This window comes from Mirounga leonina, unplaced genomic scaffold, assembly GCF_011800145.1.
Source record: "Mirounga leonina isolate KUSES-001 unplaced genomic scaffold, KU_Mleo_1.0 Mir_174, whole genome shotgun sequence".
Classification (NCBI taxonomy): domain Eukaryota; kingdom Metazoa; phylum Chordata; class Mammalia; order Carnivora; family Phocidae; genus Mirounga; species Mirounga leonina.
The window spans coordinates 28,235,912-28,258,371 of record NW_023270451.1 but is presented as its reverse complement, the minus strand read 5'-3'; the positions used below and the strand labels follow the sequence as shown (position 1 = coordinate 28,258,371).

At 34.3% G+C, this 22,460-nt stretch overlaps 1 protein-coding gene across 8 annotated transcripts in view; it reads right to left on the bottom strand.

Annotated features, from left to right (window-relative positions):
* Window positions 1–22,460, bottom strand: part of PHF14 (PHD finger protein 14) — a 221,562-nt gene that overhangs the window by 146,333 nt on the left and 52,769 nt on the right. For all 8 annotated transcript variants that reach the window (XM_035020638.1, XM_035020639.1, XM_035020640.1 and 5 more), the window contains exons 8-14: window positions 19,903–20,049; window positions 18,976–19,246; window positions 18,554–18,660; window positions 17,333–17,428; window positions 15,387–15,490; window positions 12,929–13,060; window positions 1,130–1,298 (exon numbers count right to left, since the gene is read on the bottom strand). In XM_035020638.1, coding sequence (XP_034876529.1) covers window positions 1,130–1,298; window positions 12,929–13,060; window positions 15,387–15,490; window positions 17,333–17,428; window positions 18,554–18,660; window positions 18,976–19,246; window positions 19,903–20,049 — 1,026 coding nt within the window. The remainder of the gene's footprint in view (window positions 1–1,129; window positions 1,299–12,928; window positions 13,061–15,386; window positions 15,491–17,332; window positions 17,429–18,553; window positions 18,661–18,975; window positions 19,247–19,902; window positions 20,050–22,460) is intronic.

Here is a 22,460-nt window from a genome sequence, read left to right as displayed (position 1 = left end):
CCTGGGATGGAGCCCTGCACTGGGCTCCCTGCTCGGCGGGAAGCCTGCTTCGTCCTCTCCCACTCCCCCTGCTTGTGTTCCCTCTCTCGCTGTCTCTCTCTGTCAAATAAATAAATAAAATCTTTAAAAAAAAAAAGCTTTAAAAAAAAGAAAAACTGGAAAAGAATTGCATTTACATTCCCTAGAAGAGAAAATACAACTTACCAAAATACACAGATATTCAAAGACATTAATACTGAGGGAAATGCAAAATAAAATGATACACTATTTTACATGTATCGCATTGGACAGCACTAAAATATTGGACACAAGTTTGTAGAGCAACAGATCATTCATTGCTATGAGTGTAAACTGGTTCGGAACATACTGGAATTACCTAGCAAAACTAAAGATGCACAAACCAATAATTAAGCAAATGAACACCTTGGTATTTACCCTAACTCCTTGTTACCATGCTTCAGGAGACATCTACAAAAATATTTAAAACAGAGTTGTTTACAAAAGGAAAAAGATGGAAACAAAACTGTCAATCTACAGAATAAAATATATGATCTATTCTTTTAATAAAAAACTATAACATTAGTGAATATAAATTAATCATAACTACACAGATCAGTATTTATGAATCAAATCAATGGGTTAAAGTATCAAATAACAAAAGGAAAAAGTCTGACTCCATTCATATAAAATTCAAAACCTGCAAAACTATGTATTACTTATGAGTACACACATTTGGAGATTAATTATTAAAAAAAAAAAAGAAGAAGAGAATGAGAAATATAAAGTTGAGGATACAGGTAATCTCTGTGCTAGATAGATGAGAATGTGATTACCAAGGATTCACAGGGGACATCAAAGCCTTTGGTAATGTTTGATTTTTGAAGCAGGTTGGTGGATACAGTGGGCATTCATTATTATTATGCTTTAAGTTGAATATATAAACCATAAATTCTCACACATGTATGGTGTATTTCATAATGTAAAACAATAAACTCTTAAGAATGACCAATAGCAACATATTGGTTTCTTTCTTTGACTCCTGAGTATATGTTCACCCTTTGTCTTTCTCACCTCTTAAATTTTGGCCTCAGATTTCTGTGATGATTATGATAAACGGGGAAAAAGTTACCGTGTTTCTTATTGGAATCTTCTTGGGTTCTGGAGGCATATCCTGTGGAACAAATTTCACGGGTTCCTTAATCTGTCTCCTTGATCGTTTGGTCCCATCTGGTAAGGTTTCCATGGCCATGTCTGCTTCCATATCACTGCTCCCTGCCTGGTCACATTCTGAACACTGCCTACATAAGGAAAAAAATGTAAGTTCACACATTTATTTTTATTTTCTAGCATTAGCTATGGTTTCTATTAATACAAAATTCAGGTGTATGTGAAGAATATATAAAAATGTACACTCCTGTAAGAATGACAATAGTAAATATATAAAGCAATTCCTTGTATCCCTGTAAGTATCATAAACCCACATACAATAATGTTACATGTTTAAGTGAACCAACATAAGAGATTCAACACTGATGGCGGAGTCCAAAGCAATGGAAATATGTCTCTCCACCTAGAAAACAACTGCACCAGCAGAATCTGTTTGATATAATTATTTTGGAACTCTGGAGTCTAGTAAAGGCTTGCAGCTTCCAAGGAAAGACTTGCGCAGGTAAGCTGCCATGAATTTCAGTCAATTTCAGCTCTCAGCAAAGTCACAGCTACCCATTTTCCAACCAAGCCACATGGCAGGCAGTCGTGCACATGTTCTTGCAGTAGCTTACATACAGCTGTTAGGAGCCACGATGGGCAAAATAAACCATGTCCTCCAAATATTGAGCACCTGTGCTCTGATTACAGAAATAAAAAAAGGTGAGTGAGCTCCCCCTTGGCCTGAAATGACTTCTAGAACTTAAAATTATCCCCCACCTTCATTTTTCTCTTTGCCCCCTTTTGGGAGCCAGACATTAAACACATGGACATTCAAAAATAAGCGCATACACAGGAAAAATTAGAAAATGACCACATTTGCCCAGGGAAAGGCTCAGAAAAGTTTACACCTTAGTCTGATTCTCAACCAGAGACAGCACACTATAATAAAAAACAAAAACAAACAAACAAACGGAAACGGTAACAAAACACAGCGAATGTTGGGAATGAAAGAAAATCTCACTTCCAAAGTTATCACATTATTAAATTCAAATGTCCAGTTTCTGACAAAAACCTCACAAGGTATAGAAAGAAAAAGGAAAGTATCGTCCATTAAAAGGCGGGAAAAATGAACAGAAACTGTCCCGGAAGAAGACCTGATGGCAGATATGCAAGACAAAGAATTATTTTTTAAATGCTCAATGAACTAACAGAAATTGTGGAGAAAGACAAGAAAATAATTTATGAACAAAATGGAATTATCAATAGAGAGACAGAAAGCCTAAAAATAAACCAAAAGGAAATTCTGGAGATGAAAAGTATAATAACTGAATGGAAAATTTACTAGAAAGATTAAAAGGACAGATTTGAGCAGCAAACTTGAAAGAAAGAACAATGGAAACTACAAAGTCTGAGGGACAAACAGGAAAAAAAAAAACTTGAAAAAAAGTGAATAGATCCTAAGAGGCATGTGGGACATCAACAAGTGGACCAACATTTGCACTGTGGAAGGCCCAGAAGAAGAAAAAAGGGGCAGAGAGAATGTTTGAAGAAATAATGACTGAAAACTTCCTAAATTTGATGAAAGAAGATAATATAAAATCCAAGAAGCTCAACAAATACCAAGCAAGATAAATTCAAAGAATCCCACACCAAGATGCATTATAATCAAACTTTCCAAATAAAAAGACACAAAGAGAATCTTGAAAATACAAAGAGACAAATTCAGAATCATCACATACTAGGGATCCTCAATAAGATTACAAGGAAATCTCTCATCAGAAATTTTGGTGGCCAGAAGGCAATGTATCAATATATTCAAAATGCTAAAAGGACCAAACAAACAAACAAACAAACAAACAAAAACCTGTCAACCAAGAATCCTATGTTCATCAAAACTGTCCTTCAAAAGTGTGGGAGAAATTAAGACAGTCCTAGACAAAAGGTGGGCGAGTCTGATACCACCAGACTTGTCCTACAAGAAATGATCAAGAGAATCCTACAGGGTGAGGGGGAAAAAAAGGACACTAGACAGTGTCAGAATCCATTATGGAGAAATAAAGATCTCAGTAAAGGTTAATACATGGTCAATTATAAAAGCTAGTATTATAAGGATGGGTTGTAACTCCACTTCTTGTTTTTTACATGATGTATAGGAACACATTAAAAAAAAATTAATACCCTAAAAACTAATATTATTATAACTGTTTCTTAAGTCCACATTCATGTTGAAGAAGGATTTAAATAAGATACAGAGAGGCACCTCGGTGGCTGAGTCGGTTAAGTGACTGACTCTTGATTTCAGCTCAGGTCATGATCTCAGAGTCATGAGATCGAGCCCCACATCAGGCTCTGCACTGAGCACAGAGCCTGCTTAAGATTCTCTCTCTCCTCTTCCCCTCACCCCCCTACAGGCTCACACTCCCTCACTCTCAATAGTATAAATAAATAAATGAGATATACAAAGATATACAAATGACTAATAAGCAAAAGAAAAGATGCTAAACATCACTAATCAGTAGGGAAATGAAAATCAAACCACAATGAGATACCACCTCACATCCAATAGGATGGCTATTAACAAAACAAAAAACAGAAAATAGTAAGTTCGCAAGGATGCAGAGAAATTGGAACTCTGTGCACTGTTGATGAAATGTAAAATAGCACAGCTGCTTTGGGAAGCAGTATGGTGGTACCTCAAAAAATTAAAAATAGAATTACCATATAATCCATTCTTAAAGAGATATACACCCACGTTCATAGCAGCATTGTTCACAATGGCTAATTGTGGGAGCAACCCCAGTAACCACTGACCCGTAAATGGGTAAGTAGAATGTATACACATACAATGGACTATTAATTCAGCTTGAAAAAAGAAGAAAATTCTGCAATATGCTATGACATGGATGAACCTGAAGACATTAGTCTAAGTGAAATAGTCCAGTCACTAAAAAGACCAATACTACATGATTCCACTTACATGAGGTACTTAAGAGTAGTTAAAATCACAGAGACAGAAAGTGGAATGGTGGTTGCCAGGGGCTGGAGGGGAGGGAAGAATGGGGAGTTATTATTTAATACATAGAGAGTTTCAATTTTTACAAGACGAAAAATGCCACAGAGACAGATTATTATAGTATCTAATACAATAATATAATAATTATTAATGTATTTAATGCCACTGAATTGTACCACTTAAAGATGATTAAGATATAAATTTTATGTAATGTGTATTTTGCCACAACAAAACATTTGAAAAAACAAGAGTGACATTAAAAGATAATTAAACACTGAAACTTCAATCAGATCAGTACTGTCCAGTAGAATTTTATGTTAGAATTATCTGTAACTGCACTACCAGTACAGCAGCCACTAGCCGTATACAGCTATTGGGCACTTGTAACGTGGCTAGTGTGATTGGGGAACTGATTTTTAAATTTTAATTTTAATCAATTTAAATTCAAGGAGTCACATATGGCTAGTGGCTAACACTTGGACAGCAAAAGTCTACAAAATGATTGTTGAAAACCTTGATATTGCCAATTATAAAGGCCCATTTAAAAATTCATGAGAAACTGTTAAAAGTAAATTTTTTTCAGACATTTTCTTCAAATTTAAAAGAATGATCAGGGGCGCCTGAGTGGCTCAGTCGTTAAGCATCTGCCTTCGGCTCAGGTCCTGGTCCCAGGGTCCTGGGATCCAGCCCCCATTGGGCTCCCTGCTCAGCGGGAAGCCTGCTTCTCCCTCTCCCACTCCCCCTGCTTGTGTTCCCTCTCTCGCTGTCTCTCTCTCTCTGTCAAATAAATAAAATTTTTCGAAATAAAAATAAAAGAATGATCAGAAAGTAATTCTTTAAAAGTCTAACTTACAGTGTTATCTTTACAAAAATAGTTATGGTAGATAAAATTGTTTGATATTTAGTTTACATATCAGTACCCTTAGTTTATATCAGTACTTAGTTTATATAAGTACCCCTGAATGCATCTTAGAATTCTCTCACCAAGTATTTTCAAAGATTTCTTATCATTTGAAGTCATACTCCATCAAAATTCACATCTCTCACTAATAAACATTATCAAACTAATAATTATTTTTTAAAAGTGACAACTTTAAATTCTGAATTCCAGTAAGAGTTAAATGCAACATGCCATTTGTGTTAATAAGACATATACATTAATTGCTAAAATGCAAATTAATACTTAAGGCTTTGATTTTAATATCTAAAAATACCCATTCATTTAACCAAAATTGTTGAGGAAAAATTTTAACACTAAAAAAATGACCAATAAGAAAAAAACCAAGGAAGTAATTTGCCATGTGTTTCTTAAAAAGTTTTATATGTCTATTGGTAGAACAACCAAGCACTCTTTCCCCTGGATTCACAGACTGCCACTGATATTAAAATACAGGGGCACCTGGATGGCTCAGTCAGTTGAGTGTCCCAACTCTCGGTTGTGGCTCAGGTTGTGATCTCATGGGGAGTGAGATCAAGCCCATGTTGGGCCCTGCTCTCATTGGGGAGTCTGCTTGAAGATTCTCTCCCTCTACCCCTCCCCTTCCCCTGCTCACATGCTCTCTTCTCTCTAAAATAAAGCTTTAAAAAAAATTAAAATACAAATAAAGTGTAATATACCCAATTGCTCCTGTTTGTCCCATATGAAAAGATTAAAGACGAATATGAGCAATAAACACCTAACAGTTTTCCTAATTTAAATGAGTATATTTTGAAACAATCTATTGGCAATCCTAAATTGTGAAAAACCCACAAATGTTAGATATTGTTAGTAAATAACAAATGCAACAAAATCAAAACAGAAATGCCTAAAGAAAGATATCAAATTATATCACAGAAAAGGATTATTTCCTTAAGTGATCACTTCTACCAGTTGAAGTGAAATGTAATCAAATGTAAATGTAAGGCGCCCCTGAATTTTTTTTCTTTTGTTTCTCATTTTGTAACAATAATCCTTGTCAGGACATTCTCTAACCTCTTATGCTCATTCTCCTCCTCACCAAAAGTAATACATTTACGTCACAAAGCGCCCTCTGACAGTAGAATTGTTATTCCCTGGGGTGCCTGGGTGGCTCAGTCATTAAGCGTCTGCCTTCAGCTCAGGTCATGATCCCAGGGTCCTGGGATCGAGCCCCGCATCGGGCTCCCTGCTCTGCAGGAAGCCTGCTTCTCCCTCTGCCACCCCCCCTGCTTGTGTTCCCTCTCTTGCTGTCTCTCTCTCTCTCTGTCAAATAAATAAATAAAATCTTAAAAAAAAAAAAAAAAAGAATTGTTATTCCCTGAACTCCACAACAAAACACTGAACACAGAAAATCAAAACAAAATGTAACCACCAGTGCAGAAATTTATCTATCTGTTTCAAAACAACTGCTATATGATAGTTACAGTACAGAGTCGACATAGATGGACACATTACTTCAAACTTTCTCAACAATCTATTAAATACTATAGTCTCTATCTTTTATGTATCATTTAAGATATGAAAAAGCATCTCTACTACATTAATCAGTACATAAGATCCTAAGAATAATAATATAGGATAAAGCTTATGGCCTGTCCAATTCAATGGGATTAAGTAATACTTGGGGGTAAAATAATTATCTTCATAATGTCAAAACACATACCTGGCTTCTTCTAATAACATACTAAGCTGCTATCTTGTATATTTAATCCTGTGTATTTTTACGTAATATATTCTACTAAGGGAAGAGAATCCTATAATTTATAATTCCCATGCAATGTATTAAAAATAACCTTAAGTAATCAAAATATTCAATTAATTAAAAAGGAATTTTTAAAGTATAAGTAATAAAAATTGATGTCAGGAACTTATGCAAAAGAACAACCTTCATACTGAAATGAAATACCAAGAGATTTTTCTCATTTGCTATACCTTCTTCATCTCCTGTACCATACATCACAACTTAAGTTCAGAAGGGGGTTTAAAATTTTTCAGTTACTAAGGAAAAATGATTTCATTATATAATAATGCTAAGACAAGTACACTAATTCAGTTTATAGAAAAATTTACTTGTATATGTTAGAGAAAAAAGGATTTTATGATTTCTTAACTGTAATAAATTCAGTGATACTTTTATTTCTCAAATATTATACAAAATTCATGTTTTGCTTTTTTTTTTCTTTACAAATTACTTTGCTTTCAGTCTTCAAAGATTCCATAGCATAGTCTGTTTTTTCCCTTATCTCTAAGATTTTTCCATGTTTTCCCCCAAGGAAAATCTTCACAGGTGCCTATATAAAACTTCATTAGTGAAATACAAATCAAAACCACAATGAGATATCACCTCAAGCCTGTTAGAATGGCTATCATCAAAAAGTAAGAAATAACAAGTGTTGGAGAAGATGTGGAAAAAAGGGAATGCTCATTTACTATTGGCAATAATGTAAACTGGTGCAGCCACTATGAAAACTAGCATGGAGGTTCTTCAAAAATTAAAAATAGGGCACTCCTGGTTGGCTCAGTTGGCTGGGGATCCGATTCTTGATTTTGGCTTGGTTCATGATCTCTGGGTCATGGGATCAGCTCCGAGTCAGGCTCCACATTCAGCCCAGAGTCTGCTTGGGATTCTCTCTCCCTCTGCCCCTCCCCCCACTGGTATGATCTCTCACTCTAAAATAAATAAATAAATCTTTAAAACCAAAATAATTAAAAATGTAACTACCGTATGATCCAGCAATTCCATTTCTGAGTACATATCCAAAGGAAACAAAATCCCTATCTTGAAAAGATATCTACACCCCCATGTTCATGCATCATTATTTATAAGAGCAAAAACATGGAAATACCCTGGGTCCATCGATGAATGAATGGGTAAATTAAATGTGGTAGAGATATATAATGGAATATTATTCAGCCATAAAACAGAAGGAAACCCTAGCTATCTGCAACAGCATAGCTGGATCTTGAGGGAATTACACTAAATAAGTCAAAAGCAAATATTATATGATCTCACTTATATGTGGAGTATTTCTTTTTTAAACCCCAAAATTCATAAATAAAGAGTACAGATTGGTGGTTGCCAGAAGCTGGGGGCGGGGGGGTGGAATAAAAGGTTAAGGGTGGTCAAAAGGTACAAACTTCCAGTTAAAACATAAATATGTCCTAATTAATTAATTAATTAAAAGGGGGGGAGTGCCTGGGTGCCTCAGTCAGTTAAGCATCTAACTCTTGATTTCAGCTCAGGTCATGATCTCAGGGTGGTGAGATGGAGCCCCAAGGTGGAGCCTGCTTAAGATTCCCTCTCTCTCCCTCTCCTTCTGCCCCTCTCCCCATGCTCTCTCTCTAAATAAATAAATCCTGGGGATGTAATATACAACATGGTGACTATAGTTAATACTGTATTGTCTATTTGAAAGTTGCTAAGATAAATCTTTTTTTTTTTTTTAAACATTTTATTTATTTATCTGAGAGAGAGAGCGTGCACACAAGCACATGCACATGAGGTGGGTTGGGAGGGGGGAGGGAGAGGCACAAGCAAGCTGACTCTACCCCCAAGTGTGGAACCCTATGCGGGGCTCCATCCCAGGACCTTGAGATCATGACCTAAGCTGAAATCAAGAGTCGGCTGGCCACTTAACCACTTAACCAACTGAACCACCCAGGCGCCCCTAAAACAATAGCTCTTAAAAGTCCTTATCATAAGAAAAAAACCGTTTTAACTATGTGCTGCAATGGATGTTAACTAAACTTACTGTGGTAATCATTTCACAGTATATACATACATCAAATCATATGTTGTACACCTAAAATTAATACAAGGTTATATGTGAATTATCTCTCAATAAAAAGAAAGAGAGTTAATGGAGGAAGGGAAGGATAAATTATTAAGAAAAACAGGGGAAGAAACCTGTAAATTATTCACTGAAGGGTTTGTGCTAGAGATTTTCTTTTCTCTTAAAAGAATAAACAAAGGTATATCCAAAGAATAAAAGGATATAATAAATATTACTCAATTATCTTTCAAATAATACTCTTCAGAATATTCAGGATTTTTGTTTTCAGAATATTCTTTAATTAGAAAAGGCAAGACAAATTCTGATCAGTGATAAAAACATAAGATTATTCCAAAATTAAAAGAAGTATCTATTATGTGAGCTACTCTCATAAATCAAACCCTTACTATTTAATTTATACACATCAGGCTTGTCTGAGAAGAATGTAAGGCAGTGTGCAACATTATATACTTAGAAAGAAACAAACCAAGATAACATAAACTAAGAGTAAGACAAAATACATTTCAAACAGTGGGAGTTAAGTACAAACAAAATGGAACCTAGGTTATACCTTCACTAGCCTCTTTATCCTTTGCCAAATTCCTCACCCACTTAGCATTCTCATCTGATTTGACCATTCCTAACCCAACCTAAGAAGTCCCTGGGTTTTTCCCTCTCTTGCTCCTGGACAGCTGAGCATTACTGGAGAAAAATCAATTAATCACACTTAATAAACCAATTCACTGAACATTCTTGGTATATAGCCTCAGCAAGTCATCTGTGATTTTTTTTCCAAAATAACTACTGGAAACTATCTTCTGTCTTCTTAAGCCACCATCATCATCCCAATTCCTTTCCCTTTCCACAGACTACTATTTCACTGGAAAGTCAGAGCTTGTCTAATGTGAACTTATTCAACTTCCCTACTCTCCATAAATAATTACCTCTGTATCTTTATTCTTTCCTGTCACATGTCTTAAATCAGTCCAGAATAAGCAGTGAACTGTTGTGGTACGGACCAAACAGAAAGCATCCAGATCTCAAACTAGTATCTCCCAAAAGCAGTGCTGATACTGGAAGAAAAAAAAAAAAAAGCTGCACAGGAGGTGCTTAGAACAGTCTATCAAGCAGAACATGGTATTTGAGAAGGGAAGATTGCATAGTAATTTTAGCTAGCAATGAACATAAGGGGTATATAAGTAGAAAGGGTGTTACCAAGTACACAGAGCGTAAAGACAGCAAAAGGAGTAATTGGTAACATTCAGAAATGTGTACCAGTAGGTTCTGTATAAATTTAAGCCAATAATGGGCCCAATCATGAGATTAGGGTCCAGGAACCCTTTCCCTAAGACAAAAGGACCTTTCTAGGACCTCTTTTCCTAAGAAAAACACTAAGAAGAACTAAATGGAAACTAAGCAGAGGTTAGGCAGTAGTGTGCTAATCTAACACCTAATTATGGAAAAAGCCATTATTCGTAGCACTTCCCAATTTCCGCATTATGCATACTACTAACCATGGTCAATTTCAAAATACCAATATGGCATCAGAGAATGCAGAATGGGGAAAAGATGCATAGTAGCATACCATTACAGTTTTTCTACCATACATTTATAATAGACTTAGGCAAAGAGTATAGGTAATAACAAAATATTTGGGAAGTGAAATTGCTTTAATATTTATTATCTTTAACATAACTTCAAAATTAAACTGAAAATGTTAAAAAGCATAAAGTGCCTCTCCCAATTGAGATACACTAAAGAAAAATATAATTCTATAAAACTTACTCCAAAACATATACTCAATTGCTAAGAAAAACTAAGTTAATTTCAGAGGCCAAAAGAAATTTGATCACTAAAAACAAGAAGATATTGAAGACTTCACTTTGCCACAATATTAGCTTCTTTTACTTTAAAACACTGTAACCAATGCATAGGACCCTAAGTAGTTTTAGGTCTTTTTAGGACAGCTTTTTTTTTTTTAATTACTTTAAATTTATTTATTTATGTATTTATTTACTTTGCCAATTGACTTTTTCACTGAGGATGTAGACCCTGAAATGTTCCAAGTTTCATGTGGTAGTCTAAGTTTCTTTTTTTTTTTTTATTCTTATGTTAATCCCCATACATTACATCATCAGTTTTAGATGAAGTGTTCCATGATTCATTGTTTGTGCATAACACCCAGTGCTCCATGCAGAATGTGTAGGACAGCTTTCTAAAACAGTCTAAGCAAGGCAGTGTATGTGAAGTTCTTCCAGAAACTTACATACTGGAAACCAGAGCTCTGCTGGCAGAGCAATATTAGGAAAGTTCATAACCTCATTTAAGGAGAGAACTGCGTATCTCCATGTCAAAGATCATGACTAAGTACCCTGGCCCCGGAGACTACCAAACTGGCTTTCAATTTAGAAACACCCATCTATGGGGCACCTGGTTGGCACAGTTTGTTGGGAGTCTGACTCTTGGTTTTGGCTCACGTTATGATCTCAGGGTCATGGGATTGAGCCCCACATCGTGCTCTGTGCTCAGTGGAGTTTGCTTAAAGACTTTCTCTCCCTCTACTCCTTCCCCCTGCCGTGTGCACATGCTCTCTCTCTCTCAAATAAATGAATAAATCTTTTTTAAAAAGGCAAAAAAATACCCACCTAGGATGATTATTAACACTGCTGACATTCTAATAAGCTACAGCATTTTTTTAGTAAATTCCGGCTTCAAAAGCACATATATAAAATGTATATATAATATATATATAATATATAATATATAATATATATACACACTCCGTTATAATTGAAAAGGGCAGACTAGTAGGACTGTCTCAAGACAAACTGATAAAAGAACACTATGAGGGACGCCTGGGTGGCTCAATCGGTTAAGTGTCTGCCTTCAGCTCAGGTCATGATCCCAGGGTTCTGGGATCGAGTCCCACATCAGGCGGCTTGCTCAGCGGGGAGCCTGCTTTTCCTTCTGCCTGCCACTCCCCCTGCTTGTTCCCTCTCTCTCTCTGACAAATAAATAAAATTAAAAAAAAAAAAAAAAGAACACTATGAAAAAGCAATCCTGTGAAAATGGTTAAAGAATGTAAGCTTCCTAATAAAATGAACAGAGATTGCTTTATTAGATAAAACAATGAGGTCAAAAAAACATGCTTAATGTGTTTGACAAACACGACTTTTCGTATAAGTTACCATTTAAGAACCTGGGGTTTACTCTTTTCTAAAAGTAGAAAGGTAATTTGCCTAAAAAGAACACAGGTTTATTCCAAAGTTTTCTGTGTTCTAAATTCTTCCTATATAAAATCAGCCTATTAAAACTTGAGCACTTGTCTCTCTCTTGGACTAAAATTAAGGAAAGGATAAAATTCATCATACATAAGCTTTTATCAAACATCTGTAGTAATGTAATATACCTAAGTTAATGAAAAAAAATTTAGAAACATGTCAAATGTTTCTAGATTTGCAAAGAACGGTTAAACATAAATATAACTAGCACAAATGAAAAATACCAAAAGTAATAAAAGGACGAATATGGAGGTAAATTCCTAATAAATTCATTCAATTTCAAAACAAAAATAAAGCATTTGAGAAATTCTTATAATAAAAGAGAATTAACAGACATGAGACAGAATTCATGCTTTAACCATTGCTAAGATACCACAATAGCCTCAATTAACTAAAAATTCATTTCCCAAAAAAACTATTACAGGTTTATTCATATATTATAATAAATATTTATTACTAAGGTGTTCTCACCACAAAAACGACAATGGAAATTATGCGAAGTGATGATATGTTAATTAGCTTCATTATGGTGATTACTTCACAATGTATACATATGTCAAATCATTAAGTTGTATATCTTAAATATATATAGTTTTTAATTGTCAATTATACTTCAACAAAGCTGGAAAAATATTTATAAAAAATTTTAAAAATGTGCTGAAAACTTTATTGTGAAGCCATACAACACTTCATCTTACACTGCTGAAACAGAGCGAACCGGTTCTAACATTAAAATCTCTTTCATTTTACTTACCAATAACTGTTCTTGGTCTTTCTTGGCATCCTCGTAAGAGGAGGGTCCAGACATCCAAGGTGGTAATGGAGTTTACAGGTATCACACAATAAAAGAAGATGTTGATCATGGTTCTTCTTACAAATTCCACAACTTTGAATAAAGGCAGCAAATAAAGGATTAGAATAATAATTATCTTAGTGAAACAGCTATTCATAGCATATTTTTTCAATTTCAAAATCTCACCTTGATTAACTTAAAATTTCTTCTGTTAAAATCAATTACCTTTTCATAACACATGCTTTTTTTTTTAATTCTTATGTTAATCCCCATACATTACATCATTAGCTTTAGATGTAGTGTTCCATGATTCATTGTTTGTGCATAACACCCAGTGCTCCATGCAGAATGTGCCCTCTTTAATACCCATCACCAGGCTAACCCATTCTCCCACCTCCCTCCCCTCTAGAACCCTCAGTTTGTTTTTCAGAATCCATCGTCTCTCATGGTTCGTCTAACACATGCTTTTTTATAACATCAATTCTTATTAGCTCTAAATATTTTTGAGACTGTAGAAAAATAGCTGGATCTAATATAAATATTGCTCTAGAGTCAAACTTTTCAGAGAAAGGCATCTATAAGATAGTGTTCTCAACATCATCACTATCTTAATTTTAATTATCACTTAAAACTCATTTAATATTAGCTTAATTTTTCTCTAGAAAAGTAACTACTGAACAAAAAATTTTTCCAATTTTCTACTAGTCTAAAACTATAAAAGAAGTTAATTTACAATCAAAATTCAGTTTATTTTCTATCATTAATTACAAACATTTCAAAGAGCCTTGGAACATAAAAATAAGCTAAATTTATAAATAAGACTTTTCGAAATCTGACTTTGAGTCTTAAAAATATACTTTTTTTTTTTTTTTTAAGATTTTATTTATTTGACAGAGAGAGACACAGTGAGAGAGGGAACACAAGCAGGGGGAGTGGGAGAGGGAGAAGTAGGCTTCCCGCCGAGCAGGGAGCCGGATGTGGGGCTCGATCCCAGGACCCTGGGATCATGACCTGAGCTGAAGGCAGACGCTTAATGACTGAGCCACCCAGGCGCCCCTACCAATTGGTATTTATTGCAAAGGATGGGGCGTTTTACTATTGGTGTTACTGTTACTTTGATTTTTGTTTGTTTTCAAGGAATCCAACTTCTCTTGTGAAAAAAGGCAACTTTACTCCTAGAGCACAAGCACCTCGACCTGAAAATCCAGGGTCTTTTTTGTATTGGGAACATAAAGAGTGAAGGAGAAGTTGAGAATCTATAAGAGCCATCCATTCATGTACAGAAACAACAATGATATTTGAATTTTTAAGTTATCCTAGAAAAAAAAAAGATCATATAAATGCAACTACAACTAGTACTTGGTCTCAATGTTGCTCAGAGTAAAAAAGGAAAATCACCTAAAATACATTCTGAAACAAAATGACCTGTAGTGATAAGTCAGAAGCACTGTGATATGTGTGATGGTTCCAAACGAACCAACTTCGTTTAGAAAAGCTAGACTGAGAATGTGCTAGTCTTCATATTGCACAATAAAACACTAGTGGGCTTTTTTCCTACATTTCAAGGAAGTCATTTGCTATTACCTATGGAGGGAGCCTCCAGCCAAGAATGGAAAGTAATTATGGAGATTGATATTGTTGTTATTCCTGCTATTTCTGAGAAAGGAAGAAGTTGTGGGGAGAATATTTATATATTTACATAAATATATATAGATATGTATGTGAATATATACATTTGTATGTGTATATAACTTTCCCCACTTAATATGATCAGTTACATTAAAAAAGTAAGATCCTAACCTATTCATATATGGAAAGAAGTCTTGGCTATGTAAAATTACTATAAATGGTGACCACTATAAACTATTGAGACAAAAAAGTAAAAAACAAAAACACTTCTGTAAATAAATTACAACTGAGCACAGAAAAAAATAGATTCAAATCTAGAACTTACCTTCATTATCCACCACTGTACAAAGACAGTAATTCACTGTCTGTGATACCTATCACTACCTAAAAACACATGAAAAGATCTAAAACTCATTAAAGTAAAATAAAATATAAATGCACATTTATATATCATATTAATTATTTAAGAAAATAACCATCTACATTATTTAAAGTCACTTTCCAATTCCCCAAAGAGGACTGACTGTTCATTTCCATGGAACTTATGGACATACATCTCCACCTATTTAAAGGATATAAGTCACTTATCATTAAAAGAGGAGCAAAAACCTCTTCTGTCATTCAACCTAAAAAGCATCTTTGATGAAGATATTCACAAAATGAATTTCAAATGCATTTAACATAAATTCTAGTACGGACATAATTCATTCACAAATATTTGAAACATCTTGTTATTAAAAGTTTGAGTTTAAAAAACACAATATTAATCTGTTATCATTTTATTACTTGCCTATAAAGTACTGCAGGAAGAATAGATGTCTTTTGTGTGCCTCCTTCTTTTTTACTTGGTTTTCTCTCCTTGGGTGCTCGCAAAATTGCCGGTATGTTCAACTTCTATTGATTTGAACAAATGCAGTTTATTTTGTTTTAAAGAAAAAATATAAAGCAACATTCTCCTCTATTTGCCACTCAAGTCAACTAAATATGCTAGAATTGTGAAGGGGAAATGTTTTACCAGCTATTATACCAGCAAAAAGAATTAAAATGAGTTTCTGTCTCATAGTTACTTCCATTAGAAACCTGTATTTACATACTTCCATCAATTTTCAGTGGAACACTAAAATATTATGAAAATTAAACTTCTACTTTGGCTTTAAAAAGTGAAAGACAAGGACAAGCATTTAAGAGCTTAAAAAAAACCCACACACAATACACTTGACAAAAAGAATATTGAAGCAGTTTATTTTCCTCAACATCCCAGCTACACTGGTGTTCCACAGGTTAATTAGAAAAATTATCTTATTGGACCAAACTCTCCATAAAGTGAATGAGATTCTTTTTGGTTTTCTACTAATCTGTAGTATGCTGGCTTCTGAGACAGCAACCATCTATCAAAGTCATTTCTCAGTGGCCCGGTGGGCCGGCATCTGTTCAACCAACTGGAAAAAAGTGTCATGCAAGTGGTACAAATGATTTTTACTTCTGTGTATTTTACATTTGCACAAGGAAATGTGTGAACTTTTGTTAAAAAGTCATTTGATAAATGAAAACACCCTTTTATGGTAGATAATTTTTTACACTAAGTAGGAGATTCTTATGAGACGATCTTGCAAATCAATCCAAAAGATAATGCTAGCTTGGCAAATAAACTAATAATAGTCTTGTACTCAACATTAACTTCTCTAAATATAAAACACCATAATCTTCCAAAAATCCATCAACAACCTATCAATAGGAAGAAAGGTCAACTCTTCATAGCTGACTGCTTATTCTCACTTCTTAAATTACGTTATTCATTATAATATAAGCCACATACATCCTGTTCACAAAAAAAAGCATCTTCAAAGCTAGCATAGCACAATACATATCAGTATGTATTACTTTCTAAACTACTAAGTCTACACGAATTGTATGATAAATTTGACCCTACGTAAACCTCCGAAATAAGTACAATGAAAAATCTCTCTTCTTTGATAAGCCTCCTTCACAAATAAGACTACTTTCATTGTAAAAGGACCACAATGAGTCTCCATCATCCTCTAAAATATAATTGAAATTATTTGAATGAATTTTTAATTTATGTGCTATATACATAACTAAAAAAAAAAAAAAAAAAAAATTCAAAGAAATCTATTTGGCAATGATTCTTCTTTTCAACACCAAGAACTTTAACCAGGTAAAAATGCTCAAGGATAAAGTAATTTTTGTCATTACCACAGTGATATCTACTGAAGGTGAAAAACTACACTTTAGCATTAAAGTTTCAAAACCCATCTCTTACACAGCTCAAAACCAAATCAACACAAAAACGAATCTCTCTAGTTTGCTTTTAAAATTTTACATCTAAAAAAAAGAAAACTAAATATAACAGAAGAACAGGATAGAAAAAAATAATGTGGCAAGGAATCTAACTGCTAAATTAGAGATTAGAAGAATTTGATAGGAGTAATTCATGCTTCAAATCTTAGTTTCATCACAAATGACAGGTCAATCAGTTAGAACCAATGAAAAAATTTTGCGAACAAGATAGCTGTTAAAACAACCAAATTAGGCTACAGGTTCTCAGTAGGCAGTTTTCAATGCTCTAGATGTATTTCAGGCATTATCATTACCCCAGAGGATTAGCTGCCCCTAATCAAACAGAATTTTTTAGTTAGGAAAATTGTATCAGAAATCTGATCTTTGAAAATAATATACAGAGTAAGAATAGGAGATAGCAATTGGAAAGAAACTAACCTGCCCTGTGATTCTGCCTAGTAAGGCCCAAATTCCTTGCCCTTCGCTTCGAAGTTTTCCATTGAGGTTCTGTAGTTCTTCTAAAGATTCACAGAGCTACAATGTAAATAATCCAAATCAGTAAACCATTAAAATACACAGTAAAACATGGGAAAATTTAAATAATTTATCAACAAATGTCCAAGAGTATCTGTATTGATAGTACCTATTTTTAACATATTTTGTCATGATACCCTGAGAGGAGGCTATCCAGTTATTGAATAAGCAGCACCAATAAGATATAAGCATTTTGTTTCACGTTAGCATTTTTACTGATGATATTTATATTTATCATTCCATTATAGTTTTCTACATAATTTCAAACACATTCTGCTAATTAATCCTTGAGTTTTTAAAGATGCATTTCGACCATTTTCTCAATGAGAAAACTAAGGATCATAGGGTTTCTGTGACTTGACCAAGATCACAGAACTAGCAAGAATCCCCAGGTCTTCTGAATATAATCCCAGTACTCTTTTCTTTCACTACAGTGTGGCTGATACTGGAAACGTACCTCTTACTAATTTTTTATCACTTAAAATGTTATCTAACAATAAGTCAGTATCGGCCTTATATGCTCGTGTTACTTATTACCTAACATTTTAGCCACACCTTGCTTTTATAGGATATTTCTTTTGATTTCCCTCATCATTACAATGAAGATGCAGAATGGAAATTTAAATTGGGGGGTATTTTTCTTAAATCAAAAGTAACATTGCAAAATAATTTAAGATAAAAACAGTAATTTAAAGCAAGTTTCTAAGTTTTCTACAAACTTAGAGAAGTTCTATAGTACACTAGTTAGGAACAAGGAATGGAGTCAGACTGGCCTCAAACCCCAACTCTATGACTTGACTACCTACATTGAGTCTGGGCAAGTAACTTCACCTCCTTAGATTCAGTTTTTGCCTCTAAAAATGGGAGCCATAATTATAGCTCACATTATAAAACTGAAGTGAAAATTATATGAGTTAATATATGTAACATGCCCAAATTGTACCTAGCACATAGAAAGTACTTAGTTTTATGGATGATAATGAAGACAGTAAGAATAGGAAGTGTAGAGAAGGGCCTAAACACTTCATAAGAATTTCAAAATGAGACATAAATAGAAAATCTCTAAAGTAACAAATGACATCATCCATAGGTCTATGATATTATGTTGTTTTGTAATCAACTTACCTTATTATATTCCACATGGAGCTTTTCCTGTTCATTCTCTAATTTATCCTTTATATTCTTTTGTTCAGCCATATTTTCCTGAATTTGAATCATGCGCATATTTCTCTCTATTTAAATTAAATATCCAATTTTACTTTAGTAGAAAATAAAAGCTGATTTACAAAACACACAAAGGAAGAAGCTAGCCATAAAGATGATCACATGGATAATCTTACATTGTTTACAACACTTTTAACCCTATTCACAAATACAGGAACTCAGCATTTTTATAACAACCCACAACTTACTAGGAAAATAAACATGCTTTTTCCTTAATATATTTAGCATGGCTAATAAATTTCTAAAAATTGACAGTACAACAAATATTTTCAATAGCAAATTGTTCTCATTGACAATGTGCATATATTAGTGTCTATACTGACCAAAGTAATAATTCACAAAATCAGCAGTGAGAGCAGGTTGCTTATGCTTTCTCCTTCCATCCACACTAGAACTAGTATCTGAATTGTCCACTGGAAAGATATCTGTACTGATCCCCATTAGCTCTGCTTTCCGCATCAGCTTACGAATGGCTGAAGCACTGCTAGTGAGTGGTCTGGGCAATTTTTCCCTTGGAACCCAGGCCTGGGGTCTGGTAGATCGAGCTAGTTCTGCTTTGGCACGATACTGCTGAAGCCGGGCATTGATCCTTGCCTATAAAAGAAATGCATACAAATTTTAAAAGATATTAAAATGTAACATATTCCCTATGATTTCTACTTGCATGCTTAGAGAAAGTAAAGATAACCAGAATTTCCTATATCAAGGCACGTTATATCTATCCACAGTTATTAAGATATACTATATTATTCTTGGGTTACAATAAAGTAGGTCTACTCCTAGTTACTATTCTATGTCCTAATCTGTGATCAGAGTTGTCAGAAACTAATTTGATTAAACTGAAATTTCTCTTCTCAGTAACTCCAAGTCTCTATAAAGTCATCTTAATTTACCTAGAAATACATTTTAAAAGATGGGCAAACTGATCAGATCCTTTACATAAACAAACAATGGAATAGACTGAAAAAAAGATATGTCCAATATATTGCACTGATAGAATAATTTCCTCTAAGCCACATTTTTTCAATGTATTTGGAAATATGCTTCATAAAAGGCTGCTCTGTTGACTAGATGAGGGGTACTCATCAGCTACAAACTACACTCACCATTTACCTTAATTACAATCCACTTCCTAGGTCACTAACCACATTTCATAACTATACTTCACATGTCATTGGCACACACACACACAAGATCTGAAATGCATAACCTTGAAAGAAAAAACATGACTTTTGGCATGAATCCCATACCTGTGCTTCCGGTGACAGTTGCTTCTCCCTCTCTTGCAAAGACATTTTACAATAGGATTGTAGAGCCAAGTAGTTTTTTCTTTTCCATTTTCTGTCTAACCTATCTGCATGCTGCTTACAATAAGCAAAAAATGGATCTGCTATATCCTATACCAAAAAACAGAAGGGGGGGAGTGAACATTTTTACTACAAAGGGTCATAAACAAGCTAACACAAGAGATAATATTTCCTTTTTGAAGAATCTCCTACAGTGTTGATATTTCTAAAATAAATTACAAAAGTAATTTTTACCCATAATGATAAAAATTGCTACTTTTGAAACTTAATCTTGTATATCAACCTCAAATTAACAACCACTTTTTTCTTTAAAGGGCCTTGTAGAGAAATCAAATCTTATGTATTGTACCTTGTGTACCTAAAAAATAATCACTGTTTAAAACAAATAGGATTTTAATAATCTTAGGTAGAGGCCATTATTAAATATTAAAGTTATGCATACACGGATTAATATTATAAGACAATATATCCAGAAAATACAAGACTAGCCAAAACAGATAAGTGGAACATTTTTAACTAGCTAGCAATGAATGCATAGACATATTCTACCCAGGACAACTGAACACGTTAAGTATCACCATTAACTCTTTATATAACTGTAAAACCTCAAATGGAAAACAGAGGTCTCTCACACCCATCTCTCATGATACTAACCTAATGGGTTACTCTTTTTATTCATAAGAAGTAGGGTGGGGAGGGGAGGGGAGGGGAGGGGAGGGGAGGGGAGGGGAGGGAAGGGAAGGAAAGGAAAGGAGGGAGGGAAAAGAAAAAAGAAAAGAAGAGAAAAAAGAAAAGAAATTTACTCTATCAAAAAAATAATTTGTAAATAGCCAAAACATGTAAACTGCATTGTAACTGCCAACAAAATAACAGGGAGTTCATTCTTTAGATCTGTCCTAAGGAGGAGAAATACAGATAAGCTCTCCATATAGTTTTTATAGCAGTTATGTTAAAAGGGTGTCTTAGAGTAAGGTGGGGTTTTACAACCCAAAGAGAAATGATGACACTAAAAAAGCAGCAAATGAAAAAGAACAGAAAGGGACATAATAATAATAATAATAACAGCAACAACAACAACAGTAAATTTAAGGTATCCTTAAAATAAAAAAAAGTACATGATTCAATTCTGTAGTGTGATATCCACAGATGTCACAATAGAGCACTGTGGATAACATCACAGAATTTGGAAACACAAAAGCCTGCAAATCTTCGGTCAGCTCCAAAATTTATGGGTTTTACAGCTTCAAACAAGTTGCTACACATCTCTGGGTCTCTTATTTGTAAAACAGATTTAATAATAACTACTTCGTATAGTTATAAAAGTAAAGAAACAAAAAGGTAGGTAGGAGATTGTTAACACACACACACATACGCACATAGCTGCTTTCTCATGAAATGTTCTAAATCTTGGTGACAGATGATGATAAATGAAAATAAAGATTATATCGAACCTCAGCCAAAATGGCCAGATCTAGAGAAGTATTTTATTATTTTAAAGTAGGTAAGGTTGAAACTGAGTTATCAGAAGTAGGATTCATGCTTACATAGGTGAATTAAACCTTAGGGCCAAGACACCGAATTAGGAAAAAGACCAGTCATCTCTGGTCTAAAAGATAGCTGAAAAGAAACAAGTAACCTAGGTAATTTTTTAAATTAATTAATTTGGGATCGGAGGACAATAAACCTAATTCTAAGGCCAGAATGACTAAGGAATTAATGTTGCTCAGAGAATGAACAGATATACCAAGCAAGTAACTATGACAGAAACCACTGTCTTCCAGTATCTATTCTCCCCATCTTCCCCTTAATAGAACCCTCTGAGTTTTTACTGAGTAAATGGTTACCCTGCCAGAAACTCTCTGCTTCAGCCTCCTTGCATTTAGATATGGGCATGTGGTAAGTTCTGGAAAATGAGAGGGGTGAAAATTCCAGACTATGCCCTTGAAAGGGAACTGCCTACTCTTAATCTTCTCTTTCCTCCTTCCAGTGGGTGGAACCCAAAGTAGAGATAAACCATCTCTGACATGTAAGAAAGTAAAACAGACTAAAGGAAGATGAAACAACAATAAAAGCACCTAATCCCTAGAACCAGACTCCCCTGAATATCAAATCAGTCTAGAATCTTGTATTAGAGGGCACCTGGGTGGCTCAGATGGTTAAGCGTCTGCCTTCGGCTCAGGTCATGATCCCAGGGTCCTGGGATCGAGTCCCGCATCGGGCTCCTTGCTCCTTGGGAGCCTGTTTCTCCCTCTGCTTCTCTCTCTCTCTTTCTCTGTTTCTCATGAATAAATAAATAAAATCTTAAAAAAAAAAAAATAGAATCTTGTATTAGAGCTAATTCAACTTCCTTGTTCTTTAAACCACTAATTATTTGGGTTTTTTAAACCAGTTGAAATAGTGTTTTGATTAATGTATTGGTTAACTTGGAATATCCTTTCAAACTGCTTAGAGAAATGGAACTTTCAAGAAAGTTTCCCAATGGAAAAGGGAAAGATAAAAAC